At 44.2% G+C, this 13,756-nt stretch overlaps 1 protein-coding gene across 1 annotated transcript; it reads right to left on the reverse strand.

Annotated features, from left to right (window-relative positions):
- Positions 1-446: 446 nt before the first annotated feature.
- On the reverse strand, positions 447-10,829 carry LOC149456942 (selenoprotein W-like; the record flags this gene model as incomplete). Its single annotated transcript, XM_089684231.1, has 5 exons — positions 447-653; positions 3,477-3,597; positions 10,319-10,393; positions 10,478-10,531; positions 10,815-10,829. Coding segments are annotated over 4 exons (222 nt in total), but the record flags the coding sequence as incomplete, so codon positions are not given.
- Positions 10,830-13,756: the final 2,927 nt, after the last annotated feature.

A 13,756-nucleotide genomic window follows, 5' to 3' on the forward strand; every position in this document is an offset into this window, starting at 1 on the left:
AGGCAAGTCGTTCTGGCCATGCATTAGATCTGCATTGGCAAGGCTGTGCAGCTAACACATGGTATTATTGAGCCCAAAATTGTTTCAGCTATACAGGCAGAAAGTTGGAAATCAATTTACAGTCATCCCTGCACACTTTGGGGTTTTATGTCAAGTGGCTGCCCTGCTGCATTGTGAACACAAGAGGCTAGCCAGCTTTTATAAGGACACAAGTTGGGCCAATGGAAATATCCATACCTGAAATTCAAGGGACCCTCCTCACAATAACACCTCAAATGAATATGGCAATACCACATCCCACCTTCACTATGAGCAATGCCACTGCCCTGAAACCAACATCAAGCTCAGATCTAGCTGCACTTCATTTGAGACATTTTAGCCCGTTATAAAGAACATATTGCTCTTATCTGGAAATCAATTCTCACTGTAAACAATTAAAGACAAAATCAGAATAACAAATTTTATTAACCATTTTCAAAACAAAATTAAAAAAAATTATAAGAAAAGCAGCAAGAGACGAGAAGGAAAACCGTCGTTTTCTTCAACTTCACATACCACGCAGTTTATCTGAGAGCTGCCTCACCTACTGGGCGTTTTAGCTTTTCCCGTCATGAAGCATTCGGAAAAGATGAAGGAAACAAAGATCTTTCCACCTAGAAGAGACCAAAAATATATTAGGATTGATGGTGATCTTGCATACAATTTAAATAAGTCTAAAAGTATGTATGTATGTATGTATGTATGTATGTATGCATGCAAGTAATAAATATATATATATATATATATATATATATATATATATATATATTTATTTATTTTTTACAGCCACTTTAACCTTTAGAACCACCTTAAGAAGCAAGAAGGGTTAAAGCCCATGACTTTCTTTTGCAGTCTGTATCCTGTTGGGCAAATGTACCTTCACTTCTCAACTCAGAGATGCAACAGAAGCAGAAGGCAATCACCTTCTTTGCACATCTTTTGGTAGGAAAAAAATAAATGTGCATTTACAATTTTTCTTGTAGGAGCCTGCAAATCATTGCATCTGAGATCAGCAGATTGGTTTTTATGCAGATCTGCACAGGATTCTGCATTCTGCAGTGTTAGTAAATAAACCTCAATGTCTTTTCTAAGAGGCTGGCTCCACACAGAAACCGGGGTTGTTATAGTGGAGGTGTACACATGGGTGCTCAGCAGAAAACTATTCATTTGTCAGTGTGCAGAAGTGAAAGTCTATGTCAGAAGTCCCCTGCATTTCATACACAAGGTCAATTGTGCACTAAAAAGACAGACATTCTTACAAGAGAACACAACCATTCCGTTCTTGTGCCTGAAGGCATTTGTAATACTCAATGAAGAACATTGTTAACCCAAATAAATCCAAGTGCCAGCAAATTTTCAAGTTTAGCTGCATCAAATCATTCCAAAATGTGGAAAATTGGAGCATTTACACTGAGATCAGTGATGCTGTGATAAGGTTGTGGTTATAGAATTTTAGGGAATTAAAAAAGGAACCCATCACGTGAGACATGGAAGCTGCTACTGAAGACTTGGAAAGGTGCCTCTGTTCCCTCTACTTGGCAAGACACCCCACCAATATGTGCACAGAGTGTACTTCCTCTTCACTGGATGCAGCCCTGTTTCATTCAGTTTTAAAGCCTAAAAATATTCTTATGTTAAAAGTATCACCCCCCCCCCACCTTATAGTTACTTAATGCAGCATTGTGCCCATCTATAGTGGCTCTCCTCTCCATTCCCAGTCTCACAGGCTTTGCTGGGGGCAGCGAGAGCCACTGGCTAACCTCCCTGGCACCTTTGGGAAGGGGAACGACACGGGCACCCAATCGTACTTCCGCTCTGCCCGCCTAGGAGATCATAAGCAGAAGTTCTCCTCCCTCCTACCCCACAGTCTTCTGGGACACGTGACAAGTCCCAGAAGACTGCAAGACCATTCACAATGTGCAGCGCTGTTTGCACATGTGCAGTGAGCATCCAAGTGTGAAATAGCAAGCTGTCACAGCTGGATGCCCACAGCTAAGATTCCAGGGATAAAGGGCGGCCAGTGAACCCAGCTGGGGTGAGCGAACCACTGGATTGTAGGACAGGTGAGTTTTTGTTTTTTTTTTAAGTCAGCAGCTACAGTTTATGTAGCTGCTGACTTTGTTTCACAGCAGACTGGAGGGCCGGGTTTAAATCCGGTGAGGAGGGAGCAGGGGGCGGGGCCACACTGCTCTGTCGGTCTATGGACACAGGCTGCACGGCTATGGATTGAGCTCAGAGGTGTCAAAAGAGGAAGCAGCTTCCTAACAGTGGCACACTGAGAAAATGAGGAGCCAAGAGCACCAGCAGGGGATCTGCGAAGAGGCGGTTCAGGGCTGCTCTGTGCAAAGCAGGCAAGTATAAATATTTTTTCTCCTACAATCATTTTATTGGATTCATGTAAAGCTTAAATTTGATTGGCCCCAGAGTTTGCAACCTCAGACAGAAGAACATTGGTAGTATTGTACGTTTAACCAGTTGTCACTTTACTACAGGCCGGACAGGACATTCACTTTCACTGTTCCAGGTGGATGTCCTATGACATCCTCCTGAAAAACGCACCTTGCACATGCCCCACGCTGCCGCAAGATCTGTCACATGCTGTGTCCACCGGGCACAGCAGATGACTGATCAGTGTACCAGCCCCTGCCGGTACCATGTGATCGCTGTGACCAATCACAGCAGATTACATGACAATTTTACACAATGGATGGCATTCATTCCTTTCATCTACAGTGTACTATTATGTTGATCGCTGTGATTAGTCAGTGATCACACAGTACAGAAGTCCAATCACAGCCCATCTGTACCACGTGATTGGCTGTGGCCAATCACTGTTAACCACAATAGTAATCACTGAATGAGTATTTCATTCAGTAAAAATGGTTACTTATACCAGTTAAATTCACTGGTATGAGCAATCAAAAGGTGTTAAAAAAAACAAACACAAAAAAAAAAACACAACCCTGATCACTCAGTAACCTATTACTCTGGCTACAGTAAAAAAAAAAAAAAAATGGAATTTACATTTATTAAAGAAAAATATAAGAATAAAAAGTTAGAATCGGTTACCCCAAAGGCAGCCAAGTTTCAGCACATGAGGATCAAAGCTTGCAAATCCTCATGTAAGTTAAAGCAATACTAAAGTTTTTTTGTTGGAAAACAACAAACATGTTATACTTACCTACTGTGTGCAGTGGTTTTGCACAGAGCAGCCTGGATCCTCCTCTTCTTGGGTCCCCTGCCGGTGCTCCTGGCTCCTTTCTGTTGGGCGTCCCCATAACAAGCCCCACCCCCTCTCTCCTCATTGGCTGAGATAGACAGCAGCAAGTATTGAGGGAGCTGGGGGCACTGCTGCACACAGGTTTTTTACCTTCATACATAGAATGCATGAAGGTAAAAAACCTTGAGCCTTTACAACCAATTTAACCATAGCTTACCATCATAGCTCAAGCTGTAGTTAGCAATATGTCCCTAATGCCATCATTTCTTCAATGCGGCCTCAACAGCTGCCACGATATTCATCAGCTTGGACTCCTTATCCACATAGCCATCTCCATTCTAGTGGATATAAAAAAATTATTAAAATTATACAATTCTCTACAGTTTAAACACCTGTGAATACAGTTACTATTGCAGCCCATCTCTGATTTGGCCAACTGCTGACCTTCAGAATATAGAATGTTATTGCAAGCTTATGAAGAAAATGGTCATTAGTGCCATAGTATATAGATGCAGGCTACAGGGAGCCCCCGGCAGGCACTGAACATTTTACAGACCCACATCAATACAACTTCAAGCTGAGCATCTTTTATTCTGTTTCTAGACATATCTCACCTCTCCTCCATACCAAATCCTGTTCACTGCCATATGTGAGCCAGCTATGCATGCGCCAACAACCCTGGGCTCCATTAGCACACTGATGCCGTGTTAAAGTTAAATACCAGGCTCCACCATACATACAGCTGAAATACATGTTGGGAGCAGTTTTACCTGCCAAGAAGGATCTCTGGCCATTCCTTCCTGACAGCCGCATAGGAAAGACCATGAGATTACCCGACTTTGCCACTGTAGGTAAAGTAGAACTGAAGTGCCGTATAAAATGTTTTTGTGCCAATTCAAACTATATGCAGGGCAGATGTTTTCCCGCATGGTAAAATGTTGGTCACTAAAGGATACACAGCAAACAACTGTTTCCTGAATCGCACATCACACCACCCCCTAAGCACAGTGGGCAAGTGTAGTATTAAGATCAACATTTTAATGGTCATAAGCAAATGCACTCAAAGATAGATGTGACTAGGCATATACTGTATAATCTAATTGTGTATGCTGCACGTTGGCCTGCTTAATGTCTAACCATGTCCAACATGGCCAGAGGACCTTTACTGACAATTAAACATTATCCCATTAACAAATTTTAGAACTGTTCCTCTGACCATGTTGTCTACTGCCTGACCTGCCCATGTGAACTTTTCTATGTTGGCGAGGCTACAAGCACTCTCCTGAAAAGGTTTGGGGAACACAGATGATTGGTCGAAGAAGGAATCGCCAAACATAGCATCCCCAGACATTTTCTGGAATTTTATGACAATTCCTCTTCTGGACTAGGGTCTGGGTCATGGAGTCCATTCCCAGGAGGCTCCCCGCGGCAGAGCAATTCAAACGTCTCTGAAAAAAGGGAAACGCTCTGGATTTACACCCTAGACACTTCATCCCCGAGAGGCCTCAATGAAGACGTTGAAGTGAGTGCTCGCTTTTCTTAGGCTTCCCCAGCGGCCAACCCTCGTGGTGGCCAATACAGTATGTTCACACCAATTTGTAATACTCTCGCCTATTTCTTTACCTAAATACTTTTTCTACCCAGGTCAGCCCCTACACTAACCCATATGGGATCGATATGGCCCTTCTGCCAGATTTTTCAGGCTGTACCTCATACGTATAAAATATGTAGCAGAAAATGTATACCTATGTATTTAGCTCCATATAAATCGTCCTCTTTATACATTTATTTACATTTTTATTATACCACTACTTTGTAGCTCCCATTCTAAGTAAAGCAATGTTTATACCCCATTTTATAGCAGTATGGTTGGTTATTGTAGTTCCACTACGAGGTGCTTAGATTTCCTCCTATGTGCATGTCATCAGCAGGTCAATGGCCTCCATACTCATGGTTTTAATTGTTTTGGTGCTCATTTGCCATTCCCCTTTTCAGTTTGTGGACGTTTTAAGTTGTCCCATGCGGCCACCGACTTGTAATATGAGCTGCCTGTTTTGCCCATTTATACCTCTAAGATGGCTTCCCCATGGTTTGAAGGAGCGCATGCTCCACAACGCGTTGCCATTTTTGGTCGTCACGTCACTTCCGCCTGCCTTGCTGTGTTCCACACCAATCAGGAAGCCCTGGGAGCCTCCAGAACATCCTGTCAGCGGGCCCACAGCCTCCATCGCCTGTGTTCCAGAACCGGTATCGATGACAGCCTATACAAAAAGTATATATGCCAAGTCACATCTTTCTGTGTGAGTGCATTTGCTTATGACTAGGGATGCACCGAAATTTTGATGGCTGAAACATTTCGGCCGAAAACACCGCTGTCGGCCATCGGCCAAAATGGAAAAAAAAAAAAAAGCACCGATACAGGTGCCAAAAAAACCCGCCCCTTTCTGCCGGCCACCACCGCTCAGTAGTTCAGCCTTACCTGAAAAGCCATTAATCCTGGTGCAAGGGCTCTATGCCCTTGGAGGACCGGAACGATGTCACTTTCCCTTCTGGCCATTTTTTTTAAAGCACTAGATCAATGCTTATTTTTGATCCAATTTTACATTGCAGAGGAGAGATATGGGGTCTTATTGACCCCATAACTCTCCATAAAGAGGACCTGTCACTAATTATTTCTATGACAAGGGATGCACGCATTTCTTGTGATCAGAATAAAAGTGTTTTTTTTTTTTCTTTAAAAAGGAACTGTGCAAAAAAACAAAACAAACGTTTAAAGTGCCCTGTTCCCCCCGTGCTCTCACATAGTGGTGAACACATATGCAGGCTATGCCCACATATGTAAATGGTGTTCAAACCACACATGTGAGGTATTGCCACAAACGCCAGAGCAAGAGCAATAATTCTCACACTAGACCTCCTCTGTAACTTTGCACTGCTAACCTGTAGAAATTTTTAAAGCATCACCCATGGAGATTTTTTAAGTACCGCAGTTTCACGCCATTCCACAATTTTAAAGTGTGACATGTTAGGTATCTATTTACTCATATTTTACAAACAAAATTGGTGTGTGTGTGTGTGTGTGTATGTATATATATATTTTTTTTTTTAATGAAAGTATTTTTTTCCAAAAAATATATTCATTTTTAAAAACTGCGCATTTCGGTCAAGTGCATTTTGATTTTTTGTTTTCGGCACCAGAATTTAATCTAATCACAAGCTGCCTCCTAGTGGACACATGTCAAATGAAAAATTCTGCATGCATGCTTGCTGGTCTGTTAGCTTTTGCATTAACCTTCTTTCAGATTATACATATGCCATCTTGCTTAGTCTCTGGCTCTAATTAAAAGGTGCTACCATCCAAAAAAGGGATTTAAAGGCCACTTTTACCTTTAGCAACATGTTACAGATGTTTTTAGGATGTAACTTGTAGATAAGCAACCCTCCCACCCCCAAAGACCCCCCTTCCCCATGACAGTGCGCAGGGGGTTCTTCTCTGCAGCATAGCAGCTGTCAAACTTGAAGTAAACATGGCTGTACAGGGTTCTGCCTGTACAGCCGCTTCATTCATTCACAGAGATCTGTGAATGAACAAATGACAAGTTGTGTCACTGTGGCAAATGGACTTCTAGTTCCCAATGGAATATGAGTGTGGTACCCGCACGCTTCATCCACTGACATGTTCACCAGTACAGGCAGAGAGCTGGAGGAAGCCTGTCATTGCACCTACAATCCACAGATTGCATGTCCATGCTTTACAGGCTCCTGTGATACAAAAATTCACTTTCTGGCAAAAATGTGCTTTTTTTTTCTTAAAAACAGGTGAACTTTGCCTTTAATTGCTACCCAGCAAAGTTCTCTAATCAGGCATATAATATTGGATTTCTGTAGCTTCCCAATCCTCCCCATCTCCTGATCTTATAAGATATTTCATTTGTATAAAAAGAAGTAGCTCTGCTTTAAGCAAATATGCTAAGTCACTTCCTTGCTCACAGCCAGTGGACACTCCATGATTAGTAAGGCAGGAGTCAGTACATGCGCATGCAACACACCTGGTTGCTCCCTAGTGCCTCTGTTCTACTGTACATATTACAAGAAGCAGATACAAAGTCCAATTCAGTTACTTAAGCAAGTGTGTGCAGGGTATAGCACAGTAAGAGGCCAATAAAGAAATCTGATTAATGCCTTCTAAGTCTATGAGGTCAGGGGTAAGCAACCTCAGCAATCCAGCTTTGGTAACCTAAAAAGCCTATCACGACTCTGCATCCAGGAGTCAAGCCTGTGGATATCTTGCAATGCAGTGCCATCATGGGAGGTTCAATGGTTGGAGTGCCAAGATTTCCTACTGTTGCTCTAGGTCAGGGTTTCTCAATTATTTTTCAGTCAAGGTGACCTTTGAAAGTATTTTCAATCTTAAGGCACCCCAGTCCAAGAGCCCTTTCATATATGAGGCTGTGGGATGGTAAAACATTGTTGAGCCATGTCTTTTTTCCCCAATCACCAACTATTCTCCCTTTAGCTGTAGAGGCAGTGCCAGGGTTGGACACATACTGTGGCCTGATGTTTGGTGGCTGTGGCAGGAATTATACTGCCTGTTGTGTTCAGCGGGCATTACCACCTCTGTATGCAACCCCATCAGGTGAATAAGACCATGCTGCAACTGCATGCATTGCACATGGTGGTGCTGCATTTAGGGGGTTAAAACAGGAAGTAAGGAGACAACAAAGTGCCTCCTTGTTGTTTGTCAAATGCCTTTGAACAGTGATCCAAGCAAGGAGCAGCATTTCTTGCCGCTAGTGTGAACAAGCCCTGAAGCTTAGAAAAGCAGCTCTGAACTTATATAGAGTGTAGATGTCAGGATCAAGTGATTTACAGACACACATACACCCCTCAGACTTTAGCCGGATCAGGGCTAGTGGGAGAAGAAAAATTTCCTGGCATCATTGGGAGTAGACAATGTCCCATCTTTGGTATTAGGGAATTATCAGTGCCCCATCATTGGTGTTAGTGGGAGGAATAGTGCCTCGTATCAGTGGGAGCAAAAGTTCCCCAAGGGTCAGAAAAAAGGCAAGCAAAGGGCCTCATGGGCTGCAGTTTAGAGACCACTGCCCTACACCACCTAGATGAGTTGTTCATCCACTTAAAGTGGTTGTAAAGGCTTAAGGTTTTTTACCTTCATGCATTCTATGCATGAAGGTAAAAAAACCCTGTGTTAAGCAGTGCCCCCAGCCCCCTCAATTACCTGAGCCTCATTGCAATCCAACGATGTGAACGACAGCCTTGGCTGTCCCAGGTCTCTGCCACCTCATTGGCTGAGACTAAGTGGGAGTCATTGGCTCCCACTGCGGTCAATCACAGCCGCTCACCAATGAGGAGAGAGAGGGGACAGGGCCAAGCTGCGACTGTGTGAATGGACACTGAGCAGCAGGTGCCCCCATAGCAAGCTGCTTGCTGTGGGGGCACCACACAGGAGATGGGGCCAGGAGAGCCTTCGAGGGACCCGAGAAGAAGAGGAGGATCCAGGCTGCTCTGTGCAAAACTGCTAAGTATAGACATCTGTTATTTTACAAACAAAACCCTTTAGAACAGCGGTTCTCAACCTGGGGGTCGCGACCCCTTTGGGGGTCGAACGACCATTTCCCAGGGGTCGCCTAAGACCATCGGAAAACATATTTCCGATGGTCTTAGGAACCGAGACACCGCTGCTCTGTCTCGCGATCTGTGGGCGGGGTGATATGCTGCCCCTGTAACCTGGCCACACCTCCGGGATCACTCAACAGCTCCGCCTCCTCGCCGCTGATTGGCCACCGGAACTGTAGCTCAGGAGAGGCACACAGGCGGCCAATCACCGGCGAGGAGGTGGAGCTTGGAGAGGAGGAGCCGAGCGGCAGAGCGCGCAGATCGAAGAAGATCGAGGGAGCTGCAGGACCGAGTGAAGAGGAGAGAGGCCAGAGAAGGAAGACAGCTGACAGTAAGTGGAAATTTTGCTTCTGCAGGCTGTAGATGGGAGAGGGAGAGAGCGAGCCCAGGCTGGAGCAGGGGTCAGCAAGGTAAGTATCATTGGTGTCAGTGGGAGGAATAGTGCCCCATCATTTGTGTCACTAATACCAACGATGGGGCACTATTCCTCCCCCCACTGACACCAACGATGGGGCACTATTCCTCCCCCCACTGACACCAATGATAGGCACTATTCCTCCCCCCACTGACACCAACGATGGGGCACTATTCCTCCCCCCACTGACACCAATGATGGGGCACTATTCCTCCCCCCACTGATACCAATGATGGGGCACTATTCCTCCCACTGATACCAATGATGGGGCACTATTCCTCCCACTGATACCAATGATGGGGCACTATTCCTCCCACTGACACCAATGATGGGGCACTATTCCTCCCACTGACACCAATGATGGGGCACTATTCCTCCCACTGACACCAATGATGGGGCACTATTCCTCCCACTGACACCAATGATGAGGCACTATTCCTCCCACTGATACCAATGATGGGGCACTATTCCTCCCACTGACACCAATGGCGGGACACTATTCCTCCCACTGATACCAACGATGGGACACTATTCCTCCCACTGACACCAATGGCGGGACACTATTCCTCCCACTGACACCAATGATGGGGCACTATTCCTCCCACTGACACCAATGATGGGGCACTATTCCTCCCACTGACACCAATGATGGGGCACTATTCCTCCCACTGACATCAGTGATGGGGCGCTATTCCTCCCACTGATACCAACGATGGGACACTATTCCTCCCACTGATACCAACGATGGGACACTATTCCTCCCACTGATACCAATGATGGGACACTATTCCTCCCACTGCAAAATTACAGTTCTGAAGTAGCAACGAAAATAATTTTATGGTTGGGGGTCACCACAACATGAGGAACTGTATTAAGGGGTCGCGGCGTTAGAAAGGTTGAGAACCACTGCTTTAGAATCACTTTAAAAGGTCACCAACTACTGCAGGACAATACAGCTACTTCCAGTACTTGGATTAATGAAACTTGGCTTAATCAGGACATCTTACCTTCTTTGAGTGCACAAGCTTTCCATTAACTTCCACTTCAAACCATCCTGTAGCAGTTGGGGTAGCTTCACTATGCTGGAAGAGGTTACACAAATTAGGACGTTTACTGCAATACCACCAACAGTTTGTACAATTTATATATAAGGAAGGTAAACTTACAAATTCCAGCAGTTCTGGGAACCGTTTTTCCAGGTCCCTCTGCAACTGCTGAAACTAAAGAGAACTGTATTAATGAGCATGCCATTGTGAGTATCCAACCAACAGCAATCATTGCATCCCTTAACTGAAGTCTGCAGGGCATGACATGTAAAATGTTGTATGAATTTCAGGTCTGCTCATTAAAGACCCAAGATGACCCCAAACTTGAAGCTACCTCCACCATGACGGTTTGACAATACAGTAGGTGTGGAAACCATGGACCTTGATGGATTGTGCAAGGGCTGCCTAAAACCCAAGAATTTACACCCTTTAACCACATTAGAGAAAAGAGTCTTACCTTAGGGCCATACCCTCAAGCTCCACTAAGAAAAAAAAAAAAAATATTACATTAATGACTGCATTTTTATGCATTTACAATACATACAGCTGGCCATACATTTGTAGATTTTTTGAACTAACATTTGTATGAAAATTCTCACCAGTACATTCAATGACTCAAAAGTTTTGGATTTCAAAAAAGGTTTTGGATTTCCTGAACAAAAACTACATTTGCCATTAGAGAAGAAATGCAAGAATTTCCCATTCTGCACCCTAGACTGCTTTCACACTTTTGCGTAAAAAAAAGGAAAGAAAAAAGCAGAAATGTGTGACCATGTAATTCTATGGAACTCGTCACACTGACTGCGGGTCTGCTGCATTTTTTTTTAAATCCTGCAGTAAACCTCCCCATTGAAATCCATGGACAAATGTGCCAAAAATGAACAAAAAAAAAAAAAAAACGCACTCGCGTTGGACACACTTTTTGAACCTTTTGTACTCAAGCTAAAAACAAACATTGGTTTTGAAAACAAGAAAATCATCTGCTTTAACCACTTACCATCCACTCTATAGCAGATTTACTGCTACAGGGCAGGCATCAAATCAAGCATATAAATGTAATTTTTCACTTCTGCCACTGGGGGGCGTGCGCCTGCTGCCAGAGAGCAGCTTCTGCTGTGACTGGACACAGCAGAAGCTGATCAACAAGTGCTGGCGATGGAGGAGTGCTGGCACCTTTGATCTCCCAGGAGACATAACAGCTCTGCCTATGTAAATAAAGCAGAGTCGTATCAAGTCAACAGTGAACTGCTAGATTTTATTGGGGGAATAAATTCTAGCAGATTGCCTAGTAAAAATATTACACAGCACACACAAACAGTGGCTAGGCATACAATTAACCCTTTTATTACCCTAGACGTTTAACCCACTCCCAGCCAGTGCCATTAATACAGTCACTGGCTCCCACAGAGTGTCAGTTAGTGTCAGACTGTCCACCACAATATCCCAGTCCCGTTATAAGTTGCTGCTTGCCGCCATTACTAGTATGAAAAAAAAAAAAAAAAAATTCTAGTATTTGTAGATGCTATAACTTGCGCAGTTTTTTTTTTTTTTTTAAACCAAAAATATGTAGGAGAATAAACATTTTGGCCTAAATTTATGAGCATTTGATTTTTTATTGGATATGTTTTATAGCAGAAAATAATTTTTTATCTTAAAAAGAGAAAAAAAAATTACTTTCTGCTATAAAACATCCAATAAAAAAAAAAAAATCAAATGGTCATAAATTTTGGCCAAAATGTCTATACTCATACATATTTTTGGTTTAAAAAAAAAAAAATCAAATGCTCATAAATTAACCAAAATGTGTATTCTCCTACATGTTAGTTTTTTCATTTATAGTGCAAACAAAAAAAACCCAAGGAGGAGATCATACACCACTAAAAGAAAGCTTTATTTGTGGGGGGAAAAAAATTACACTACCGTAACTTCATTTATGTACATTTTTGCAGGACCACGCAAATGTCAGTTAAAGTAATGCAGCGCAGTATCGCAAAAAATGGCCTGGTCATGAAGGGGATCAAGTGGTTAAAGGATTAAGTTCACCTTTGGAGCATGTAACGTATTACACTCATATTTAGGGTGTGCAAGTCTTTTATCCATTTCAATGGCCAATGGAATGAATTGATGCCCAAGCGCTGGACTCCCAGAAGATGCACCTAAACGCTTTTAAAAGCATTAGACAATTTTATAAGCGTCAGTCGATTTTTCTGCCAAACAGAGCATTTTAAAAACGGCCTGCTAATATGATGTAGGAATCCCCCACCATGCACTGCCAAGATATCCAGATGTCTCCACTTTTACTAAAAATCATCCTCCTCCACGCTCAAATAAAAGGAAAGATCTGTTTTTTGTTTTTTTTTTTAACCTCTTGCCGACCGCGCATAGCCGAATGACGGCTTCACCGCGGCCGGCCAGTTCTGAGTGGACGTCATATGACGTCCTCCCAGAACGCGCTCCCCTGCGCACCCCAGGGGGCGCGCACCCGGCGATCTCCGTGATCGCTGTGTCCTACGGACACAGCTGATCACGTGATGTGGTGAAAGGCCGATCCCACCGGCCTTTTACCACGTGATCAGCGGTGTCCAATGACACGCTGATCACAGGGAAATGCAAGTGCCGGTTCTCGGCTGCACTTTCCTCACGCTGTCAGATCGTGAGGAAAGTACTGCCGAGAACCGGCAGTTGTCAGAGCGGGGATCGGCACCGATCATCAGGGCACTGATGATCAGTGCCCTGATGATCGGTGCCCAGCAGTGACACCCGCAAGTTCCGCCCAGCAGTGCGCCCACTAGCCCCGCCCACCCGTTCCCAGCAGTGCCCCCACCTGTGCCCAGCAGTGCCCCCACCTGTGCCACTCTGCAGTGCCACCTACATGTCTCCAGTAGTGCCACCCACCTGTGCCCACCAGTGCCACCCACCAGTGCCACCCACCAGTGCCCAGGGGTTGTGCCAGTCAGTGCCGCCAGTCAGTGCCCAGAAGTGATGCCTATCCGTGCCGCCTATCCGTGCCGCCTATCCGTGCCGCCTATCCGTGCCGCCTATCCGTGCCGCCTATCCGTGCCGCCTATCCGTGACCCCTAATTAGTGCTGTCTATCAGTGCCGCCTATCCGTGCCACCTCATTAGTACTGCCTATCAGTGCCCTTTAGTGCTGCCTATCAGTGCCCATCAGTGCCGCCTCATCAACGCAAATCAGTGAAGGAGAAAAAATACCTGTTTGAAAAATTTTATAAAAGAAACAGATAAACTTTTTTTTTTTTTCAAATTTTTTGCACTTTTTTTAATTTATAGCGCAAAAAGTAAAGCGCCCAGTGGCGATTAAATACCACCAAAAGAAAGCTCTATTTGTGAGAAAAAAATGATCAAAATTTCATATGGGTACAATGTTGCATGACCACGC

Source organism: Staurois parvus, unplaced genomic scaffold (genome assembly GCF_062004578.1).
Source record: "Staurois parvus isolate SC_StPar_1 unplaced genomic scaffold, SC_StPar_1.0 ptg000340l, whole genome shotgun sequence".
Lineage (NCBI taxonomy): Eukaryota > Metazoa > Chordata > Amphibia > Anura > Ranidae > Staurois > Staurois parvus.